General features: G+C 32.3%; 3 protein-coding genes across 4 annotated transcripts; 1 reads left to right on the top strand and 2 right to left on the bottom strand.

Moving 5' to 3' along the window:
* Window positions 1–3,095: 3,095 nt before the first annotated feature.
* LOC101265034 (actin-depolymerizing factor 7) lies at window positions 3,096–4,196 on the bottom strand. Its single transcript, XM_004240684.5, has 3 exons — window positions 4,065–4,196; window positions 3,580–3,839; window positions 3,096–3,494 (listed from the first exon to the last, which is right to left on the bottom strand). The coding sequence occupies exons 1-3, from the start codon at window positions 4,065–4,067 to the stop codon at window positions 3,344–3,346; spliced, it is 414 nt and encodes a 137-aa protein (XP_004240732.1). The 5' UTR covers window positions 4,068–4,196; the 3' UTR covers window positions 3,096–3,343.
* Window positions 4,197–16,079: 11,883 nt separating this feature from the next.
* On the top strand, window positions 16,080–19,065 carry LOC101265829 (tubulin beta-1 chain). The gene is made up of 3 exons (XM_004240686.5): window positions 16,080–16,641; window positions 17,481–17,750; window positions 18,209–19,065. Exons 1-3 carry the CDS (start codon window positions 16,248–16,250, stop codon window positions 18,886–18,888), a joined length of 1,344 nt encoding a protein of 447 aa, XP_004240734.1. The 5' UTR covers window positions 16,080–16,247; the 3' UTR covers window positions 18,889–19,065.
* Window positions 19,066–19,217: 152 nt separating this feature from the next.
* LOC101265548 (probable CoA ligase CCL9) lies at window positions 19,218–23,818 on the bottom strand. Of its 2 annotated transcripts, XM_010323689.4 has the most exons (6): window positions 23,633–23,818; window positions 23,274–23,407; window positions 22,731–23,187; window positions 22,065–22,655; window positions 19,752–19,855; window positions 19,218–19,658 (listed from the first exon to the last, which is right to left on the bottom strand). In XM_010323689.4, the coding sequence occupies exons 3-6, from the start codon at window positions 23,176–23,178 to the stop codon at window positions 19,440–19,442; spliced, it is 1,362 nt and encodes a 453-aa protein (XP_010321991.1). In that variant the 5' UTR covers window positions 23,179–23,187; window positions 23,274–23,407; window positions 23,633–23,818; the 3' UTR covers window positions 19,218–19,439. The 2 variants fall into 2 exon arrangements, with proteins under 2 accessions (XP_010321991.1, XP_004240733.1); XM_004240685.5 differs by lacking the exon at window positions 23,633–23,818 and having other exon boundaries at window positions 23,274–23,596.
* Window positions 23,819–24,510: the final 692 nt, after the last annotated feature.

Below are 24,510 nucleotides of genomic sequence, written 5' to 3'. Positions count from 1 at the left end.
GAATGTGTCCTAACTGCTACCTACCTCATTAACAAATTGCCTACATAATTACTACAAAATAAATCTTCTTATGAACTATTGTATCAAATAATGCACACATATCTTTGTTGGATCCATTTAATACAAAAGGGTACAAGGTCCTCAATCTAGCTACTAAAAGAGTTCATGTATCTAGAGATATGAATTTTCATGAGTTTGTTTTTCCTTTTGCAAATTCTCCTGTTGGTTTCAGTTTTGCATCATTTTAAAATCACTTATTCATAATACTAATGATATGTCTTGTATGTACGGTACACTTAATACATTTGTTGATGAGGACATGCTAAATTAAAACACATCCCACGGAGTTGTTAATAACCAAGTAACTACAAATACCTCTGAACTCATTTTGGATCCTAACATCTATCTTACACCTATACCGCCCTTGTCTGATTCAACTGATCTTGCTCCTAATGATGTTTCACCACCACCACTTAGAAGAACAACTAGGTTTGTACACACCCCCACCTATTTGAAGGAATATACCTACACATTGCCTAATCTTCACTCTTCTCCACCTACACCTGACCCTTCACACTCTCTTACTTCCCTAATTTCCAACCATGATTATGTCTGTTTCACTACTTTATGTTCTGATAGTCAACAGTTGGTAAAGCATATCTCACATGAATGTGGACCTTCTTTTTATGAAGAGGCAATTTTGAATCCAGCCTGGTAGTTGGCAATGACTCAAGAATTTGCAGCATTATATGCAAATGATACTTGGGAACTGGTCCCTTTGCCTAAAGGTAAGCATGCCATTGGATGCAAATAGGTATACAAGATTAAACACAAGGCAGATGGAAATGTGGAGAGATTCAAAGCTAGATTGGTTGTAAAAGGGTACACTCAAGGATAGATTAAAATGAGACATTCTCACCTGTGGTTAGAATGGCAACTGTAAGAATTTTAATTTTATTGGCTATTAAGAAGGGGTGGAGTTTATAACGACTAGATGTTAACAATGCTTTCCTTTATGGTGATTAAATGAGGTGTATATGACATTTCCACAAGGCCTTTTGTGGATAGTGGCAAGATAGTTTGCAGGTTAAAGAAATCATTGTATGGACTGAAGCAGGCTAGCTGGCAATGGAATTATAAACTGGCCAGTAGCCTTTGTTCCAAAGGATACACACATTCTGATAGTGATTACTCACTCTTTCATAGACAGAAGGGAGATTCCTTGGTGTTTGTTGCCATTTATGTTGATGATATAATATTAACTGGTACTGATTTGGATGAAATCACTTCTCTGAAGACATTTTTGCATGATCAGTTCAAGATTAAAGATCTAGGAAAATTACACTATTTTCTGGGATTGGAGATATTGTATAGACATGATGGTGCCCTTATTTCACAGAGAAAATTCACGATTGATCTTCTAAAGGAATTTGATTTAATGGATTATAAAGTCACCACATTCCCACTGGATTCTATTAAAAACTTAAAGCCACAGATGGGAAATTATTGACAAATCCTACTCACTACAGAAAATTGGTAAGGAAACTTAATTTTCTCACAAATACAAGGATGGACATAGCATACAATTTTTCAACATCTCAGCCAGTTCATGCAATCTCCTAGGGAACCACATTTGAAGGCAACTTATCATGTGCTTGAATACCTGAAGCAAGATCCTACACTGGGAATATTCATCTCCAACAAACCTGATCTAACAGTGACTGCTTATTGTGACTCAGGGCTGTTTGTCAAGATTCTAGAAAGTTAGTTAGTGGATACTTGGTACTTATGGGTGATAGGCCTGTTAGCTGGAAATCCAAGAAACAAGCCACAATATCTCTATCGTCTGCAGAGGCAGAGTACAGAGCTATTAGGCAAGTGGTGATGGAACTAGTATGGCTTGAAAGGTTACTAAATGAACTTACAGTGAAATGTTCTCTACCTATGCATGTTTTTTGTTATAGTCAGGACGCTATTCATATAGCCAAAAATTCAGTCTTCCATGAAAGGACAAAGCACATAGAGGTCGATTGTCACTTTGTTAGGAACAAGATTCAACAGGGACTGGTCACACTCCATCACATCTCCATAACCTCTCAACTAGCAGACATATTCACCAAAGCTTTGACTGGGATCAAACATACGACACTTATGAGCAAGTTGTCTGTGATCACATCACTTCCAACTTGAGGGGGGCTGATGAGAATATATTTCACAGTAAATTAGTTAGTTAGGTAGCTACAGTTAAATTAGTTACAAGTGGTTACTTAAGTTGTTACATGAAGTTAGTTAAAGATTTTTTTCTTATTTTGTATATAGACATAGTTCATCTTGTAATTGATTTACACATTCATTCTATACAATACAAAAGGTGCAATGCACATGATTTCTCTCCCACAAACGGTTGATTGATGATTTCTTCATAATTGCATTCAATCCACCATTAATGGAGGAAATCAGTTTTGAGTAGAGCTTGTACTCTTAGTTTTATCAATATTAATTTGAAAGCTAAAAGGGGTCTTAATTTGTGTATCTCATTTGGGAGTTTTTTTTTGTACTTTCTGTTGAAAGAACTTGGAAGCATCATACCTGCTAACGTTGGTAGTTGGATGACCCTGCTGGTTCTACATATCAGAGGTTAATCTAGCAGGGTAGGAGGGTGTTCACCCGAACCATCTCAGCAAAAAAAATAAAAAAATACACACATAAGGTAGATTTTGTGTCTATGTACGTATACAAATTTTAAATTTCTTGAACAACATGTAAAAGGTTAGCTCAGTGGTCGAGGGCATTCAAAATGCACCTCAACATCCAAGGATGTGAAAATTTTGAATCCGCCACTGAATCTAATGATGTTTTAACCTTACTCTGTTCCATTTCTATGATTGTGATCACATTTCTTACACAACTCATTCAAAGGGGAAGAAGAACAATGCAAGTGAAACGAAGTATTCATTTGCACATTTTGACTTCTTCTTTCATAGCATCTATTCACTAATTATAATTTGTAATTAAAATTGCAAAGCTTGTCTTCAGACTTGCTGGTAAATGCTGTTGGTACACCGCGACAATGTAATAGAACAGGATAGTCTAAATTGTGAAATGAGAAAAATTCTCTGTGTGTTTTTTACGCGCAAGTTATACAATAGAAAATTGAAATGAATGAGATCACAATCTGATGTTTCATTCAGGGGAAAAAAACAAAAGAATATCCAGAAATGATCAGGGTGATGAAAATGGAAGTAACACAAAGATAAAGCTTATGACTTGGAACATAATCAAATTGGAAAAAACACTAAATTACAACAGCATAGCATCGGCTTGGAGACGGATATGATGAGATTTAAAGTGCTCGCGATTTTATAATGTCAAGGCTCATTTCAGTAGGATCTGTTGCTTGCAATTCAACTTGAATTCCATCTATTTCTCTCTTGAATCTGTCCTTTGAACTCGCGTACACCATCTTCATCCTCACCTTTGATGTTTCAGGAGACCTAAAATTAATGTTTATCAGAAAAAGAGGATCATATAACATAACAATTAACATAGGTAATCAATTGATGTAACTTTGTAATGTACCAGGCAATGAAGAAAATCTTGCTTTTCTGGCAATTTTCATTAGTAACAAAGTCGAAATCAAAGACAGCATATCGGCATTCATCTGCAGGCAGAGCGTTGGTGAAATCTTCGTAGCTTTCTTCAGGGTTTCCAAGCTTCTCCACGACCACTTGTTGGGCGTCAATTTTGAAAATGATGAACCTGTAGATTCTCTTTGCTTTTAGCTCCAAAAACTTCAGCTTACAGTCATCATGCACAGCCATTCCAGATGCAGCATTCGCCTGCATTTATTAATATGTCAAAACAGAAAAGGGAGAGTCGACGCCACCACATTAGTCCCCTCCAGCGAGAAAATTACACTATTTATACATGCTAAATTATGTTTTTGTATATCGCGACTTTATAAGTGTACTAGTATTCTCATGAAGGATTCCCAAGAGCAAGCGTATGATATAATACGAAATCGATAAATTAGCTAAGTATGAAATTGAGTGAAAGATATATACCATGATGCAGGAGAGATCTTTGAATCCGTAAGAGAGAAAGAGGAGACTGATTTACATATGCAACTGCATGTTTTTTCAATGTATATAAAAAGGAATAAAGGGTTGACAATTTTGGCATGTCATGTCCACCACGTCTAACTCTGTTTCTTCCTTCCCTCATATCATGCCATCACACTTCCAATGATCGTGCCACAGACTCCCCCCCACCCACTCTCACATCCAATCACTCATCAAACTCATAGTTTTTCCAACCAATCATTTTCATTCTACGACCTAATGGTCTCCAGACTATCGAAAGTCTTGTAAGCATCATAACCATAGCTATAACTAAATTTTAAGTTTATTTGTACAATTGAATTGTATCTTTTTTTTTTTTAGTTATTATGCCATAACAAATTTTGGTGTTTTTTTATTGAAATTGGAAAAAGGATATATATATATAAGTAAAGTTGAAGTTTGATCGAAATTGGAAAAAAGATATATATAAGTAAAGTTGAAGTTTGATTAAAATTGGAAAAAGGATATATATAAGTAAAGTTAGAGTTGAGAAAAAGTATTGAAAGTCAAAATTATATTTAGGCATTAATTTCTGGCGAAATAGACATTTCACTTGAAACTATCAAACCAATTTAAAATCAATATATATCTGAAATTAGTTGAAATATAATTAGTCTTAAAACAGTTCCGATCTATCAAAATCATACTCTACACATGAATACAAGTTCATTAATACTCATATATTATTATAAAAGTTAGATTAAAAAATCAATTCTAAAAATCAAAATTAAAAAAGTCTTTCAAAATCATTTGACTTGTTAGATAAGAATTAACTCAAACATACAATTTATTCATAGACGGAATTCAAATTTCATTTCAAATTATCAATTTACACTTTCTTAAACTTTGAGCGAAAAGTTCCAAAATAATTCATTTCTTACCCGCAATAATTTCATGTAATAAACGAAGAATCAATGGGGATTTACCAAAAGAAGGGTTGGACACTTATCCAAGTTAATTTCAAAGAATCATTCTACCTTTCAAAAATTATCTAATAAAGTCACTAAATTTTGTTTTGTATCAATAAAATCATTTAATTTAGATTTTTATATCAATAATATCATCCCAACTAAATTTATTATGAAAATAAATTTGACCTGACAAAATTATTTTTTAAATCATATGCTAATTTCACTTTTAAAGATAAAAAAAATAATTAAAAACAAATTAAGCCCTTTTTTTTCATTGCAAAACGTAAAATCAAAGTCGTAAAACTGTCACGGAATCTAATTACAACAAATCCATTCAACATTGATGGATTATTTTTTTTTGGTAATTTAACTACTCCTAATTTTTCCTTCTAAATAATATTAAAAAAATCATAACAAATTACAGTAGTTAAATATGATTTTTTTTAACATAAATAAAATCATTTAGATTAATTATTATTCTTTTTTTGGGTACTTATTTAAATTAATTATAATGAAGTGTATTTATTTTGAGACATTTGTTTATTATTATTTTAATAATGAACATGACATAAAAAAATATTTTAATTATAAATTTAGTTGAGTGATTTTATTGATAGAAAATTTTAAGTTGAGTGATTGTTGGTTTTTAAAAAGGTGTGAATGGAAAATGAAGAGTTCGACTTTTATGAAGAGTTTTGACTTTTATGAAAAGTTGCGACTTTTATGAAAGGTGACGACCTTTCTGAAAGATTGTGACTTTTCCAAAGGTTTGTGACCTTTTCGGTAAGGCACAATAAGAACCTTTTCGCACAACCCTTTGTTTTTTATAAATTGAGGGATTTCCTCTCATTTTAATATAGAATTCATGGACTTCTTATTCAACTACTAAATCTAGTATTTTAAGTGTAGTATTATAAGTGTACTTTACTGCGGTTGAATGATTCGCTGACACCGGAGTTTTTGATATCTATACTCTGGTGATTGAGATCATTTTACCTTGGGAGGTCATATTCCAAATCAAACCTCGGATACTAGAGGGGAATAATTTACTTAAGGGGACACTGTGAGTTCAGTGGACATTATCTTTTTTCTATTAAAAAATTCTAGATTCTGGTACGTGTTTTACAATTTTAGATTTGTGAATTAATTTCAATTCTCCTATTCTTCACTGGTTCATTAAATTTGGTAACTTCGTGTTTCTGCAAAGTTTGTTGAAATCAGTAAGATTCTTTAGACACATGTTAACAATAATTCTTCTTTAAAAAATATATTTCGTATATTTTTTAAAAATCTATTTCTGATTCTAGTTTCGCTACTAGTTTTAATTTTCTAGTTGTGAAAATGTTCTTAAACTTTGTTGTCTTACAAAGATGTTCATAGTTTTGTTCTAAGTATGTTTAGAATACAAGATGAACAACAATTTTATTGATATAAAATTTTAATTTGAATGCTTTATTGATATAAAATAAAATTTGATGATTTTGCTAAATGATTTTTCAAATTGAATAACCTTTTGAGATATTAACTCCACTTATCCCTACAAATAATCTTTGAATATCCCATAAAATTCATCCAAATCTAAGCTCTAGAACTCTCAATTTCATTGCAAACGTGAAGGGTGTCTTATGATGGCGTAGAAGGGTGTTTGGCACAAATATAAGCAATTTCAAACTCAACCAAAAATCCAAACCTCGAAAGTTATTTGGAACCCTTTAATATAAATCAATTATGCAAATCAGCCGTAAGGCTTAAGCATATTAGTGGCCTTAAACGAAAATCAAACAGGGTCTTAAACTTGAATTGTTAATAATTTTTATATAACTGATTTCTTCTAGCTTTCTATGTGATAATATAATGATTCTTATTTTAAATTATTTTTCATGAGATATAGTACTCTAATTTCTTATATGAATTCCTTAATTTTTCCTGAAAAATTTACTTTTTTTACAAATAGTTTCAATATTTCTTAAAAATTAATAACTTACAACCTATTATTACTAAAAATGAAACCCCTAAAATTTAGGATCCTAAGATACATTACTTTTTTTTAACACTGTAAGTCACCCTGTCAACAGTAGAACACATTCCAAGATTATTCAAATCAAAAGTTGACCGAGGTCAACTTAAGAGTTAAGAAAAATTTAAATCCAACCAAATGACTAGAACATCCCTGAAAGCCTCGAAATTGAGTCACACTTAGCCAAAAATGGCCAAGTGTACTAAGTGGAACAATCAATAAACGGATCCAACCTCATTAGCATCAAATGTTGACTCTGGTCAAATTTTCGAAATTCTAAACTTCCAAATTATAAAAACTCCAACAAATCCATTCGACCACCTTAAGAATCGAACCACACATTTCTACAAATGATAAATACCATTCCAAAGCCATTGAGAGGGTCACACGAGAAAAATAAGTAAAAAAAGAGTATGTAACCACATTGAGGGTCGTTATATATCCTACATGTTCCCCTAACCAATATAATAAATCATAAAATTTCATTTGGTTCTATTCAAGCATTCTTAAAGTAGTAGATATGTATATAGTGAACTAAATTCTTTGTGTGAATGCGAGAAATTGTTCTTTGATGTTAAGTTCTTGAATATATTTGATTCCTAGATTTGAATGTAAGAACTATTTCTTCTTGTAAGGGCACTTTTTTCATGATACATAGATGATATGATTAGCTTTATACACAAACTAGGTGAACGACAAGAATTTGTCTATGAGGTTAGAAATTTATCATTTGATTAGGTTAATTTGTATATCATGCATGATGATCATAAAGTATACTGAGAAATCCATTAATGGAGATTGATTCTTAGGTCAATTTACAGAAATAATGAAAGAGGAGAAGGAATTGTATTGATTATTATAAGATCTAATCCATTGAATCTGTACGACTATCCTTTTTATACTTGTACATTAGGTCACATATACAAAAATATCTAAAATTGATTTGTAACTAACTACTGTAAGCTCAGCATTCTGTTTAGTTGACTACACTTATGATTTAGCTAACTCAACCATTCAGCTTGTTAACTCTATGCATTAGTTAACACTCCCCCTCAAGCTGATGATTGAAAGACATTTTTCATTCCAAGCTTGTTTATTAGTAGTCCATGTTGTGATTATCTAGGCTTTTAGTTAGCAGATCAGCAGGTTGCATTTTGGTGTTGATGTGTTTAGTTTTCAATATCACTTGACAAATCCTTTCTCTAACAAAGTGGCAATCGATGTCTATGTGTTTTGTTCTTTCATGGAATATAGGATTGGATGCTATTTGAATAGCTGCTTTGCTATCACAAACCATTTTGATAGGATGTGTTAAGCTGACTCCCAACTCTTTGTATAGACCTATTAACCAAGTTACTTCAACTGCACATGCAGACATGCTTATGAACTCGCTTCAGCTGAGCTTCTTGAGACTGTTCCTTTCTTCTTAGACTTCCAAGAGATTAAACCACCTCCAAACTTTACTAGATATCCTGTAACAAACTTCCTAGTTTCTAGACATGCACCCCAATTTGAGTCACAATAAGCTATTAGTTGTGTGGTCAGTTCTGCTGGCATCAATATTCCTAGACCAGGAGCTTCATTGATATACCTCACTGCTCTCGATGCTGCTTCCAAATGTGATTACTTAGGACCATGCATGAATTGACTGAGTATTTGAGCAGTAAATGCAAGATCTGGCCTGGTTATGGTTAAGTAGAGAAGCTTTCCAGAGTTTTAACAATAGTAGAGAACACATTTTGTACTTGAAGAAGAAAATTTTCTAATACTACAATGGCGTCAGCTTTAGAAGTAACTAGGAAAATCCAAGTGTATCTACTATAGTCATCCACAACAGTAACAAAGAACCTCTTTCCATTATGAGTGGGCACTTTGTAAGGACCCCAAATATCACAATGTAAGAGTTCAAATACAACTTTGGACTTATGAGTACTTAAAGCAAAAGGAAGTTTAGTCTGCTTGGCTATAGGACAGGTAGTACAGTGAGACTATCTTTATCGCTCAAGAATCTAAGAGAATCATGTTTCTTTATTACATCAATAGGAGTATGTCCTAATCTCTTGTGCCAGCTGTTACTAGATTCAGTCTTTACAGAATTAGCATGTGCTCTACTATCATTAACCAACTTCTTTGGAGTGTTGGATGGTCCTTCATTCAGTATGTAAAGACCATGATCTTCCTTACCATTCCCCTTCACCTGACCATTGGAGAGGTCCTGGAAAACACAAAAGTCGGGAAAGAATCCTACCATACATTGTAATTCCTTAGTGATCTTAGAGATTGAGAGTAAGTTAAACTTAAACTTAGGAAGGACTAGGAAAATTTGATATAGACTGATCTTTGAACATTCTAGTATTACCAATATGAGATACTGACACTGCTTTACCATTTGGTAAATGAACTTTGTTGGTAACATAATCAGAGGCCTCTTTAGCTTTGTCAAGTACATCAATATTAGAAGTGATATGATGAGAAGCTCCAGTATCTATTACCCATTTTCTACTTGCATAGTTACAGGATAGAGCTGTAGGAAAATTATCTGTATTAGCAGCAACAGTTGCTATATCGACAGATGATTGACTACCAGATTCACCACCAGGTTTTGAGAGTATTGAAGGATCTGATCATACTGATCTTCTGCGAAAGATTCTCTAATAGGTGAACCTGCAACATATCCTGCATGGCTGTTGTAGTTTGTTCTGATTTATTCTCCAGGCTCATTTGTTGCTGCTATCTGATTTGCATGCGCACTAGGTTTCCTTTTAGATTTGAAGTCTGCAGGATAACCAACAATTCTATAACATTGATCCTTGGAATGACCTCTGCACCCACAGTGGTCACATATGAGGAGATGTTTCTTAGCCTTGTATCCTCCAACTCCTGAGTTGTTTGCATAACTTCCACCTGAAGTACTAGCACCACTATATCCTCCACCAGAAACATCAAATCCACCTAGGAAAGGAACTTTAGAAGTTCCTGCACCACTTACGTAAGTGTTACTTTTATGAGAATACAATGTTGTGCCTTCAATGAGCCTTAAGCTAGTGAAAACAGAACTAGCCAGAGTCCTCTGATTCTCTTGATCAATAATCAATGCATGAGCTTTGTTAAGAGTTGGAATAGGACTCATTATGAGTATTTGGCTTCTAGGAGAGGAGTATGACTCATTCAGTTCCATTAAGAACTGCAACAACCTTTGATAATCACAATGCTCCCCAAATTTCTTTCATTTAGGACAAGGACGACTAGGACATGACATAAGAGAATCATATTCATCCCATAAGTCTCTTAACCTAGAGTGATATTCAGCAATCGACATAGTTCCCTAAACTAATGTATGAATCTCTCTATGCAATTGAAAAATTCTCGATCCATTAACTGTATCAAACCTTTCTCTTAGATCCATCCAAACTTTGCGTGCATCAGACGCATACACAACAGAACTTAGAAGTCCCGGCCTTACTACACTCATAATCCAACTTAATACTACTGCATTACACTTTTCCCATTGATCATGCAATAATGATTCAAACATAGATTTAAGAAACTTTCCATCTACAAAGCCTAACTTACTTTTCCTAACTAAGCCAATCCTAAAAGATCTACTCTAAAGAGCATAATTCTCTGAACGTGTTAATTGAAGAGAGATTAGAAAACTATCTGTAGTGTCTGTGTGTTGAAGAAATAGTGGATGATTGTGATTAATCAGTGGAAAAGTGACTACGCTCGTCACTCCATTTCCATTTCCAGTGCTAGTACCTTCAGTTGTACTTCCATTCGTAATTTGAGCTAGCTTAACCTTTTGATGCTTCCTTTCAATTCACCTTTGACAGATGGTGAATCTGAGCACCTGATAGTTGCCGCTATGAACTCAGAAACCTAAGATTGAATGCTTTGATACCATGAAAACTCCATTAATGGAGATTGATTCTTAGGTCAATTTACAGAAATAATGAAAGAAAAAAAGGAATTGTATTGATTATTATAAGATCTGATCCATTGAATATGTATCACTATCCCTTTTATACTTGTACATTATACAAAAATATCTAAAATTGATTTAAATTAACTACTGTCAGCTCAACATTCTTTTTAGTTGACTACACTTATGATTTAGCTAACTCAATCATTCAGCTTGTTAACTCTATGCACTAGTTAACATATACTATATATTTGATGTTGTAAATTGCTATATAGGACCATCTGTCTGTATCAATTAAAGTGGTGTCACTCTCTAAGCTTGATTTATTTAGATAAGTTTTATATTTGCTTAAGGACGAGCAAAAACCAAAGTGTGATTCACTTAAGTAATTCAAAATTATAATCATGAGCACAATAACAAATTTATACATTTTGATTTTACAATACATCCCCGATGGCTAAGTTCAATTATAGAATTTTACAATACTATCTTGAAGCTTCACTTACACAACGAATTCTATTATAAAACTATCTTGACAAATATATTTGTATGTTCAATTCAGTTTATTCAAACATGACGTTTTGGACGCATTGCAATTTGAAGTGTAAAATTACTTGATGACATTTACTAAAAGCAATATAAATACACGAGGAAATTAAGTAATATCCACTTTACAAATCACCAAATTCCAAATTAAAAACACTAGTAGACAATTTCAACCAATTTTTGAGTACAATAACCGTTTGGTCATAGATTTTCCAAATAATATTTAAAAAAAAATTGACAAATAATGTTTGTCCATACAATTTGTCATTATTTGACAAATATTTTTGATAAATATCTCAAATTCTCAAATACTAGTTTTTTCTAGTATTTGGGTCAATCTCATTATTTAGGATCTTCTGAAAATTAAAATTATACCCCAAACTTTTATCTTTTCAAAAACACCCTCTATAGTAGTTGTTTGCGTTGTATTACATAATTTTTTACGTGAACACCAAAATAGTTATGAAATATTTAGTGAATGTTAAATAATGATATGATTATTGATGAAAATGATGAAAAATTAGATCACGGTAACAAAGTCATGTGCTTTGTCTACTTCCCGATGTATGGAATGCTGCTTGTTGCACTCACTCCAAATTACTGCATTGCTCTAGTGTCATGCACTATTTGTTATTGTTGTAACGAACATGCAATTGACTTATAGTTAGTTTTGATAGTTTTTAAAACTTATGAATATAAATCATATTTTTCTAAAACGGTGAAATAAATTTTCCAAATCTTATGACAAAACACATGATAAAATTTCACTCAAATAATATTCGCCAAAAATATTTAAAAATTAATAACCAAACAGTAGCTAAATATGGGCAATCCATATTCTCACCACATATAGGAAAAACACACGGTTCGTGATTTAATCAATTTGTGGAGATAAGATGTCAACATCTAAGCATTATTGATAGGACAATGGAAAAGGAGCAAATAAAATAAAATAAAATAAAATAAAATAGAAAGACTATTTTAGATGGTCATCAAGTATATATATAAAAGAAGGCAGCTACTACAAGAAATAATTAAGATGATATATATGAAATGTCCCTTTTAAGAGCTCAAGGGCCGTTTAATTTTGTGAAGGATTTATGAAATAATAGTCATCTCTCACGATTGATGTGGCACAGTTAAAATTTAAATACATAAATTTTAAATATATTTATTTGAAAAATTATATAAAAAATATTATCTATTATAATAATTACAACTTAAAAATATTTAAAAAGAATACAATAAAATTTTGATCACAGAAAAATTGAATTAATTCTCAAAATTTAAATCGTGATATGTAAATAAAAACGGAGAAAGTAATATACGACTATATATGAAATATTCTATAAAGATTATTTCATCCATGCTTGATCCATTATATAAAATAATTCGTAGATTAGTGTATAAGTTACTAAAATTAATGGATTATTTGGTTTGTGAGAAAAAAAAATTACAAATAAAATTTAAGATTACTTTATTTCATATTTTGGTTAAGCTTTTGGTTTCTGAAGTAACAATCTTGGGATTGTTAAATCAAAATTGTGGTATTATTATGTTGTCGTGTTTGAAGTCCTACTAAGTTAAAGAAGAGAATGAAGTATTGAGTCTTGAAATTCGCCCATAAAAAATTTATGGCATAAGGCCCTAATAAAGGCGACACATTATTCTAAAACTCAGCTCCACACAACATAAGAATTAATGATCTATAATAAACTTGGATTAAAACATCAAAATGATAAATATGACTTTCTCCAAACTCCAGTCTCTTCTCCCAAAATCTTAAAAGGAAAGAAAATCAATTTCTCTTCTTCCAAAATCTTAAAAGGAAAAAATTAAGGTTGAAATTGAAAATAATTTTTTATATCTCATCTTATTTTGTATGTAAAATTAAATACATATTTTATATTATACCGTCCTATATCCTATTTAAGTCCATGAACCAAACATATATGAAAAATAAAATTCTATTTACTAAATAATTTTGTCATAATATAATTTCCATTTATAAACATGACATTGTAATATATCTGTAATCTATTCACCAAACAAATTATTTTAAGTTATATTGAAGACAAAAATGCAGATCAAATGAAGGAAAAAACCATCGAATCATATATGTAATTATTTTCTAATACCTTCGACCAAACGATTCTTAATAAACTATTAAAAAGTGGAAAATTTATTAGGTTTCTAATTTATATATGCCTTCAATCTTCATTAATTAAGAACATGGAGAAGTTTTATTGATAGGTAATTGTGGGACTCTAACTAGTGAACCCCACAAGCTATAGCTTTAATACTATATTAGGTAATTATGCAAATCATAATTATCTAAAAGTTTAAAACACCTCTACATAACATCTTATTGATGAAATATTTCTTTAAGTAATAGTGTGTGGATTTTCCCCCCAACAAGTTATTTAGAAATTAAATTTGTCTCATAAATTATTTCTAATTAACTATTGAAAATTATTGGATAAGCAATAAGCTAATACTAGTTTGTTTGGTAACCAATCAACTATAAAGACAAATTGATAATGAGTTAATTGTTTGAAACACATGACTTTTTGGAAAGTAACTTAACAACTAACTAATCATAAAACCAAGTAAACAGTTATGACAGTATAAAAAATTATATACACAAAAAGGAATTTTTTTTTTGTAGAAAGAGAGTACAAAATAATGTTTTTGGATTTCTGAAAAAGTTTCAAAGGGAATAAATTAATACTCTTTCCCCTAAACGAATAAAAAAATTGATTTATACTCATTTTAAATCTATTTATAAATTTTTTTTCAATTTTTGTACATAACATAATTTGAATTACCACAAACTTTATTTTTTTTTCTAAACTCTCAGCTAAATCAAACTAGATTCTTTTATTTGAGAGAGAGAAAACATGTAACAAAATGTCATACTTTTCATAACACTTAATTTGTTCTTGATAAATTTTGGGAGACATACTGACCTACCACAGAGTTTGCCCTGATATTTTACACACTCGTATTTGAAAAATAAAGAAGAGGATAAGGTGTAACAAAAAAGAAAGACATTATACATAAATATGATCATTAGTTTGACGTCAGTTAGTACCTATGATTTTTAATTTTGAGTGTACGCAAGTAAACACTTAAACTTGTATAAAATTAAACAAGTAGTAGATACACATCTCCTACATGACATAATACATGTAGGGCACAAAATTGTCAGGTAGGATGCTATGTTGGACGAACGTGTCTGTTTGTTCAATTTTAGACAAGTTTAGGTGTCTACTTGTGCACATTCAAAATTAAATATCATAGTTATCAACTGACGCTAAGTTAATGTCATATTTATGTATTATTTCAAAAAAAAGCGTGAAGTAGTTTTGTCGTGTATATAATTTGCTTTTTAGTCAAAACTCTCCCGTTAAAAAAATATTTTATATTTCAATGTGAGAAAGAAATTTCAGATATAAATCTAAATTTAATCAAACATTAAAAAAAAAATGCAAATGAGAAAAGTGATTTAATTTATTGCTTAAATAAGGGGTAACCAAATTAAGGAGAGAGATTTGTTTGCTTCATGGCAAATGTTTAATGATAGATGGGGCCTTAGTTGATTACTCCTTGTCATCTCTCTATCTCTATCTATGAGATGAGAGTTGGCATTGCAACAAGCAACATGGGGGATTCTTCTGACAAAAGTCCTTTTCATTTTCCAGTTGTTAAGAGTGAAAACCAAGTTTCTGATCTCTCTCTCTCCACACTCCACATGCTTATGTCAAACTCCCTCACTCACAATTCCCCTAATAAGATAAAATGACAATTCTCAAACCCATTATGCATAACAATAACGTCTACCTAAATCTTATTTTATATCGAAAGAGTGCGAAAAAGATAAACTTTTAAATTAAATATAAATTATCTCAAAATTATTATTTTTATTTGTCAATGCTATAACTCTACAAGGTAGTAATATTTGTTTCGATTCCTAAATATCTACATATTATAGAAAAATAAATTTTTATTTAAAGCTATTAGATGTGTCTCCTGATCATGTGTCATTTTTCACATTATAAATTACTGTATACATATGTTACAAATACCAATAGGAGCCCATGATTATGATATCCCAACCTTTTTATTTGTGAACAAATACTCTTGATACAAAATTATGATTAATTATGTTAAATGTGGTAAAATATACTCTAATCTATGGCCTTAAAAATAATACAATAAAAGATGAAATTGAAATATTGTGAAGAAAAGATTATTTTTTCTAATACAAACTAAAAAGGAAAATTAATAATTTCAAAAAACGATATACTTCCTTAGTTCAAAAAAGAATGATCAGATTTCCTTTTTTAGTTTGTTTTATAAAAAAAAAACTTATTTTTAATAATATTATTAATTTTTCACTTAATATGTTTAAGATAGCAAAATTAAAAAATATTTATATACACTTGACATAATTTATTTTAGAACTATAAAATTAAAATTTTTTATTTCTTTTCTTAAATTTCGTTAAAGTTTTTTTTTAAAAAGAATAATATAATATCCTCTCAAACAAAAGAATTTCTAAGATCGTTACATTTAACGGCGAAAAAGCTCCGTTTACTCGCGACTCTCCAATATATATACCCTCCCTCTAGTGTGTGGCATTTTCCCCAAAAATCAAATTCTCTCTTTAGCTGTAAACCCTATACTCTTTCTCCTACAAAAAGTCACTCCAAAGTTTATCAGCGAAAATGCGTGAGATTTTGCACATTCAAGGAGGTCAATGTGGAAACCAAATCGGAGCTAAGTTCTGGGAAGTAATCTGTGCCGAGCACGGTATTGATTCCACCGGAAGGTATCAAGGAGACAGTGATCTTCAATTGGAACGACTGAACGTGTACTACAATGAAGCAAGCTGTGGAAGATTTGTTCCACGCGCTGTCCTCATGGATTTGGAGCCGGGAACTATGGATAGTGTCAGATCTGGACCTTTTGGTCAGATTTTCAGGCCTGATAACTTCGTGTTTGGCCAGTCAGGTGCTGGTAACAACTGGGCCAAGGGACACTATACTGAGGGAGCGGAGCTTATTGACTCGGTGCTTGATGTTGTGAGGAAGGAGGCTGAGAATTGTGACTGTTTACAAGGTACTTGACAAGTCTAGTAGAGTCAATTCCCTTGATCTAACAATTTCACTGTTTAGTTTTTTTCTCTTCTTTCTGGTTATTAAAGTTATACATGTTTCAGTCGTTATGTTTTGTGTATCCTCTTTGATTTCTTGAATTTCTGGTAGGATGAGTTTTTGTTAAAAGTCATCGCGTTTGATTCGATTTTACTAAATCAATCCGCTGATTATAGTGAACAATTGAGTGAAATGTCACAGAACACTCTCATTTTGGTGGTGTTAGATATTATATATATTTGATCTCTAGTTGTGCTTCAGGAGTGCATTTTCTTGGAGTTTACAGATACAGTATCTCTTCAAATGAGCGATTTGATGTGAACTTAGGTTTCTTTGTTTGTGCGTATGAAGAGCAATGAGTTCTAGTTCAATTTTTTACCAAAACAACTTTCATTCAGCAAAGAAAATTTGTGTCTATTTGGCAAATATGCTAGTTTATTGAAAACAATTGAGTTATTTGGTACTTGACAATGTGTCAGCTTGAATATTGTTTCTCCTAATGGCTATATCATCATGGTTGCTGCAATTGCTTGAAACCTCTTTGCTTGGTTGATCTCTTATTTTTGGTTCATAACAAAGTACATGAATGCAATTTGAAGTTTAACAACTCAAACCCTGCTTGAATGAGAGTCAATGATCTAAATTTGATTAGTTCTGTTACCCTCTAAATGAGTAAAACATTGGGCTAGCTACCTTTTTCTTACATCTTGTGGAAGCATTTTGAGCTCAATGTAAAATACCTTTTCGACTTGTTAGTAATCTGATATATTAAGCAAATGAATATGGATTTTGTTTTGGTTTCAGGTTTCCAGGTTGCTCACTCTCTAGGAGGTGGAACTGGATCAGGAATGGGAACACTCCTTATATCTAAGATCAGGGAGGAGTACCCAGATAGAATGATGCTTACTTTCTCTGTATTCCCTTCCCCCAAAGTTTCAGACACAGTTGTTGAGCCCTATAATGCTACTCTTTCTGTTCACCAGCTTGTTGAGAATGCAGATGAGTGTATGGTTTTGGATAATGAAGCTCTTTATGACATTTGCTTCCGAACTCTCAAACTTACTACTCCGAGCTGTAAGTTGCACCTCTTCTCAGTTAGCTGTTTTGTTCTTACTAAATGCAACCTGATAGTTGTGTGATATATATTAATGTTATGTTAGTTTTAACATCTATTCTTGACTTAGAATAATTAAACTGCAATAAGCTGAGGGAGGATGAGGTGACATTCTTTTATTCATGTGTTGGGATTGTTATATGTATCATTGTTCAGTTGATTCAACTACTTATTTTAGAATATTTGCAATTCTTTACAGTCAATACTATGTCCAAAAACCTTTTGATTGTGTATGATTCTGTTTTATGATCACCATGTATTTGTGCTTGTCCTTTTTTACCCTTTAGTTAGTTTGGAAATCACACTTAGTCCTTCTAAATCGGGGCATGAAAATGAGTTCTACTACATGTATCATTATCATTAATGTACTTGCTATGATGAATTTTGTTGATTTATTTATGATTGATGTTTGCCTCAGTTGGGGACCTAAACCATTTGATTTCTGCCACCATGAGTGGTGTAACTTGCTGTCTCCGTTTCCCTGGTCAACTCAACTCTGATCTCCGCAAGCTTGCTGTTAACCTCATCCCATTCCCTCGGTTGCATTTCTTCATGGTTGGATTTGCTCCGCTCACTTCTCGTGGGTCGCAGCAATATCGAGCATTGACTGTTCCTGAGCTAACACAGCAGATGTGGGATGCAAAGAATATGATGTGTGCTGCTGATCCTCGTCATGGTCGATATTTGACTGCTTCAGCTATGTTCCGTGGAAAGATGAGCACCAAGGAAGTCGATGAACAGATGATTAATGTGCAGAACAAGAACTCTTCCTATTTTGTTGAGTGGATCCCTAACAATGTTAAGTCAACAGTCTGTGACATCCCTCCTACTGGTCTGAAGATGGCCTCAACTTTCATTGGTAACTCCACTTCGATTCAGGAGATGTTCCGTAGGGTCAGTGAGCAGTTTACAGCTATGTTCCGAAGAAAGGCTTTCTTGCATTGGTACACTGGAGAAGGTATGGATGAGATGGAGTTTACCGAGGCTGAAAGCAACATGAACGATTTAGTTTCCGAGTACCAGCAGTATCAAGATGCAACAGCTGAAGAGGAAGGTTATGACTATGAAGATGAGGAGGATGAACAAGTAGAATCTTAATGATTTCAGTTGCTGGAGAGTTTTGAGTGCAGTTATATAGTAGTGGTGTTAAGCTTTCTATTTTTGTTTTGTGGTTTGGAACTTTGTGCTGTTTGGCCACCTTGGTGGCACAATTATTGATATCTTTGCATTTATATACCTGCAATATTGAAATCTAATGGATGCTTTCTTTTAGTATCTATCTAGTTCTAGATGAAATACTTCAGAATGGGTTAATGGCTTATTTCTTGATTAACATACCATTTTTTACTTTGATTTTAGTGTTTATCATCTCCGTGGTCAAGTTGGAAATTGCGACAAGCTCAGGTAAAAGCTATAGAGAGCTCAACTTGCAAGATATGTTGTAAAGTTTATTACTACTGTCTGCTATAGGCAGTTTTCTTACAGATTAAATTGTACAAGTCTAAAAATTCATTGTAAGAATATCACTGTGTTTAATGTTCACTTTTACAAGGAAAAGGAACTTCTAATGTGCCTAGAAAAAATAATATTGCCAGTAAAAATCATATGTTAATAATTATTATTTGAGAGATTGATAGTATGTATCATTTTCAAGCTCCAAACTTAGGCACTTTAGCAGTTGAGATCTGTGCAAGGAAATGCTCTGCAACAAGTCGTCGCTGAATTTTTCCAGTTGCAGTTTTTGGTAGAGAATCAGTCATGAACACCCTTTTGGGAACCTTAAAGGCTGCTAGATTTTTCTTGCAGAATACTAACACATCTCCTTCGTCTATCTTTGACCCTTCACGTGGAATGACAGCACAGTTTATCTGTGGAACATCAAGTGTATCTGAATTAGACTATATTATATTATATACATGACAGAATGAAATATACTTCAATGGGTGATATATTAATTTTACCTCTTCACCATACTTGTCATCAGGAACTCCGAAAGCAACAGCCTGAGCAATCTCTGGATGAGAAACAAGGACTGCATCCACTTCAATTGGAGATATCTTTTCCCCTGAGAATTTGTAAAATGGAAAATTGCAGATCAGAAATCGTTCATGAGGTGGTCGAAAGAGTTTAAGCAAGCGTTTAGACATGTAATATGAAATCATGATTTCGTATAATTATGACAATATTCCTAATTTAATTTTTGTATTATTCTGTTGAGACCATAAGGTCTACTTAATTTTCAAGGCGGGGGCGGAGGCTATGTTTAGATTTTGGAAAAGAGTAGATGTCAATATCACAAACCAAAAATTAGGCAAATGACGAAAATTACGATGAAGAAAGTCTCTAAGTAAGCTGTCACATCCTACCTAATAATTAAGGGCGATGCAAGCCAAGTTTGATGGCAACTAGAACCACACATTTGCCTAATAACAGTCGATACAAAAATAACACTAGTAATAGATAGATGGTCCATTCTAGTGTCCTACTAGAATATTCTCCAGATTTTTTTTTAAAAAAAAAAAATTCAAAAAGAGAGGTCAATAATGCATTTAATTTCTTATGTAAAATTGGGGCATTGACCTTTGAATATTTTCGAATAAAGTTTACTATGGAAACCACATTTTTACGATCAAATCGAACAATCAATTAAACTATGTTTTAATGCCTATATTAGTCCACTTTGCATCTTTGAGTCTTTATTATTTTTATTCCTTTCTATTTGAGTTTATTTCATTCCAATACATTAAAAACTTTCAAAATACAATCACTATTTATTTCCTTCGTTTGAATTTGTTTGTTTTATTTTCACTTGACATAAAGTTTAAGAAAATAATTTTATTTAATCTTGTGATCCTAAATTAAAGATACATCAAATGTATCAAAATATCATTAATTTAATGATATTAAACATGTCATATAAAAAACTAGAACTAAAAAGTTGCTAAAAAAAAGAAAAAAAAGAAAGAGACTTTCTTTTTTAAAACGGATTAAAAAAGAAAAATAGAAAAACAAATTAAAATGGAGAAACTAGTTGTTCTTAAAGTACAAAGAGCCCGAACTTAATATCCAAGGAAGTAATACATAAATGTGTCATCTAACTTGAGTGTGCATATAGGAAGCTCAAAGTTGGCCTTAGACACTTACCATATAACTTGCCCTTAAACAAAGTTGAACAAGTAGACATGTGTGTCCTATGTAACATAATACAAGTAGGACCTAAGTTGATCGGACTTTCCATTTTTGATGTGCACACGTGTCAAAAGTGTGTGAGAATTGTACATAATTTGGTTAACTGGTTTTGAGTATTTTGAACAAAATCGAGGGAAAAACTTTGGGCAAATTTAATGAATTCTGTAATCAAAACATTTCTTATATATATAAATTTAAATTGATGAAAATGGAAAACCTTGTATATATAAATTTGCACTCCCTTTCCTTTTATTTCCTTCCAAGATTCTCCTCTTGATCATTATTTTCTCCTCAAGTTCTCTTACATAATATCTCATAGTTTATGGTTTATAACTCTATTTTAGCCAAATATCCGCACCCGTATTCAGATAATGGCGGAGCTAGAAATTTCGCTAAGGGTATTCAACCTTTAAAGAGTCGATAATTTTTTTAGCGGAGTGGGTACACATAACATTTTTTTTACAGATGAATAGGTGCACAAAAACTTTTGTGTTTTTTTAATTTAAAAAGAGATTTGTATTTTTTAAAAAGCTAGTGGGGATCGAACCCAAACCTCCATGAGATAAATGACTTTTATCAAACACTAAACTATCCACCTTTGCTATGTTAAAGAGTGTTCAATTAATTATATATACATATATTAGACTATATATTTTGCCGATATACCTGATATAATTTTTCGATGAAGGGAGTTCACCTGACCAGATAAATCGGTAATCTAAATTTTAAAAATTAAGGTCATAGAGAATCCAAGCTCTAGATCTGCATCCATATCGCATATCCGCACCCAAGTCCGAGTAACTTAATGTTGGACGTACGACAAACGTCATATAGGATGCAAATTGCATGTTAGATGCAATATTCAACATGTATGTCTATTTGTTCAATTTTGTACAAGTTTAAGCGTACATCAAAGTTGAAGGGTATAAATTTCAGTTAAAACTAAGTTAGACGACACTTTTGTGGCTTATGTATCTAGGCAATCAATCATGTTCACACTTCACACCAACACTAACATCATGCATTCAAAAGAAGCACTTTGATTGAATATTAACAATAACTTTATAAAGTTGAAATGAACATACCTCCACGGTTGATCAACTCCTTGATCCTTCCAACCAAATGCAAATATCCATCAGAGTCCAAAAATCCCACATCTCCAGTATGAAACCAACCAAATTGAAAAGCAGATTTATTAGCCTCAGGATTATTCTTATATCCTTTTGTAACATTTGGACCCCTAATGCAAATTTCCCCTTTTTCATTAGCCCCTTGTACCACACCATTCTCATTCAATATCCCCAATTCTTGGCCCACTGGCTTCCCTACTGACCCTGGCAAATGTGGACCATTTTCTGGTAATGGATTTGAACACATCAAATGTGTTGCCTCTGTCATTGCATATGCCTCTAAAACAGACGCACCAAATGCTTCCTCTAACCGTGCCAATACGGATGGTGCAAGAGCAGCACTACAACTCCTAATGAACCGGAGTCTCGGGTAAGAAGACTCTGGATTGCTGAAATGACGGTCTAATAGGATCTGGTGAATGGTAGGCACCGCGGTGTACCAAGTGGCGTTGGACTTGAGCATATCAGACCAGAAAGATGAAGCAGAGAATCTACCAGAAGCAGGGAGCGTTACAGATCCTCCAGCACCAAGCGAGCTCAGTAATCCTGCAATGTATCAAAAATTTTGCTTAGGTCAAAATGAATTACGAGTACTAATTGATTGAATTTGGTAATATTCACCCGCAATCAACCCATGAACATGAAACAGTGGCAAGACGATTACTGTAGAGTCCGATTCAGTGAGTTTGTAAACCGATTTAATATTGTTCACAGATGATACTAAATTGTGCTGTGTTATGGGAACGCCTTTTGGTCTGCTGGTAGTGCCTGATGTATGTAGAAAAAGTGCAACATCGGATGGATCATTCACAATTTCAGAAACCAAATCACAATCTGATAACGGAATACTCAGGCTGAGAATCACATCGGAATCGGAACTGGGCACAGACACCTTAATCCGAGTAATATTGAGCTTTGCAGCCGCTGCTTCAGCTGCCTTATTTCCTTCTTTCGCAATTAACAACAGTTTAGACTCAGAATCTGATAAATAAAACTCGAATTCTTCAGGCATATACGCTGAATTCAATGGCGCTGCTGTGGCTCGAACTCGAATCACAGCTAGAAACATAACCACAAACTGAAATAAAACAACACCACATATTTGTTATTAGTAATATAATCAAGGCATCATTTAATTTATACATACTGACAGTGCAAATATACCTCGATAGTATTGGGAAATGTGAGAGCGACTACATCACCGGGCTGAATACCAGCAGCAACGAGTAGAGACGCGGCTTGTTCGATAAGTTGTTGTAGCCTTTTATGCGTGACGATGAATCTTCCCGAAACAGATACTGCGTTGCGGGTAGGGAATTTTTCAGCCACATTTTTCAATAACATTGTGAGCGTTGCCATTTTTTCCAAACAAACAATACAATACAAGAAAGATTAATTAGTTGTAAGTAATAAAAAATTGAGATGAAAATAGAGTTTGATTTAGCAAGGGCATATATAAAGGAGTAAAAAGTGGCGGCAATATAAATGCAATGAAGTAGGAAGGAAGGGAGGATCTATTTTACCAAGGTAGGTACAGGTGGCAAATTCTTGGAGAGGGCATATTTCCTCAATTTCGCTCGTTTCCGTTTGACGCTGAATCCATCATACTAGAAGAAAGATCGTGAGAAGGAGTCTTTAGGGATATTACGAATTCGGATAAATGTAATAATTTTAGTTTAAAATTTGTATTTTAATTAAAATATATGTATAAAATTGAAATCAAAATTGTACTCTTAATATCAAATATTCGTCTCTTCTTAATTATTACTCATCTTTTGAAATGACACATCTATTAAGAAAATAATGATTAAAATAATAAGTTTATTATTTTATTTCTATTAATTATAAGGTGGATGTACTAATAACGTAAGATTTTCAAAAAGTTTTAATCTTTTTTCGAAGTAATTAATTGAAGAATAATACTCCCCCTGTTCCTATTTATTTGTCCACTTTAGAAGTGACATACATATTAAGACACTAATTGTTATCATAAGTTAGTTATTTTACCCTTAGCTTAAAACGTTATGTAACTCCGTAAATATAATAAATGTATTTTCTGGTTCCAAAAAGCATGCATTATAACTTAGTAGTACTAGAATTTTTCTAGAATTAAATAAGGGCATATTAGAAAAAATTGTTGTCCTTTCTTGATTTGTTAAAATTGACTAGTAAATAGGAACAAATATAAAAGGAAATATGAACAAGTAAATAGGAACATAGAGAATATGTAATTTTATTTATCTTTTCTTGATTTGTCAAAAGGGACAAGTAAAAAAGAAAAATTGAACAATTAATTAGAAATAGAGAAAGTAAAAGAGAAATATTCAAAACAATCATGAACTTGATGCAGATTATTAATTTCGTTCCCAAACTATTAATAACCTTAAAAACATCTCTTTGA

Source organism: Solanum lycopersicum, chromosome 6 (genome assembly GCF_036512215.1).
Source record: "Solanum lycopersicum chromosome 6, SLM_r2.1".
Taxonomy (NCBI): Eukaryota; Viridiplantae; Streptophyta; class Magnoliopsida; order Solanales; family Solanaceae; genus Solanum; species Solanum lycopersicum.
Note: the sequence above shows the minus strand (reverse complement) of the source record. Positions and strands in the feature narration are given on the sequence as shown.

What these genes read in the sequence shown, in the direction of transcription:
- LOC101265829 (XM_004240686.5), top strand. Translation starts at nt 16,248, where the DNA reads ATGCGTGAGATTTTGCACATTCAAGGAGGTCAATGTGGAAACCAAATC. An exon ending in GAATTGTGACTGTTTACAAG is followed by an intron (nt 16,642 to 17,480) that starts GTACTTGACAAG and finishes TTTTGGTTTCAG; the next exon opens with GTTTCCAGGTTGCTCACTCT. An exon ending in CAAACTTACTACTCCGAGCT is followed by an intron (nt 17,751 to 18,208) that starts GTAAGTTGCACC and finishes TGTTTGCCTCAG; the next exon opens with TTGGGGACCTAAACCATTTG.
- LOC101265034 (XM_004240684.5), bottom strand. An exon ending in AAGATTTTCTTCATTGCCTG is followed by an intron (nt 3,495 to 3,579) that starts GTACATTACAAA and finishes CATTAATTTTAG; the next exon opens with GTCTCCTGAAACATCAAAGG.
- LOC101265548 (XM_004240685.5), bottom strand. Translation starts at nt 23,468, where the DNA reads ATGGCAACGCTCACAATGTTATTGAAAAATGTGGCTGAAAAATTCCCT. An exon ending in GGAGTTGATCAACCGTGGAG is followed by an intron (nt 19,856 to 22,064) that starts GTATGTTCATTT and finishes ACAAATTCTCAG; the next exon opens with GGGAAAAGATATCTCCAATT. An exon ending in ATGACAAGTATGGTGAAGAG is followed by an intron (nt 19,659 to 19,751) that starts GTAAAATTAATA and finishes GATGTTCCACAG; the next exon opens with ATAAACTGTGCTGTCATTCC.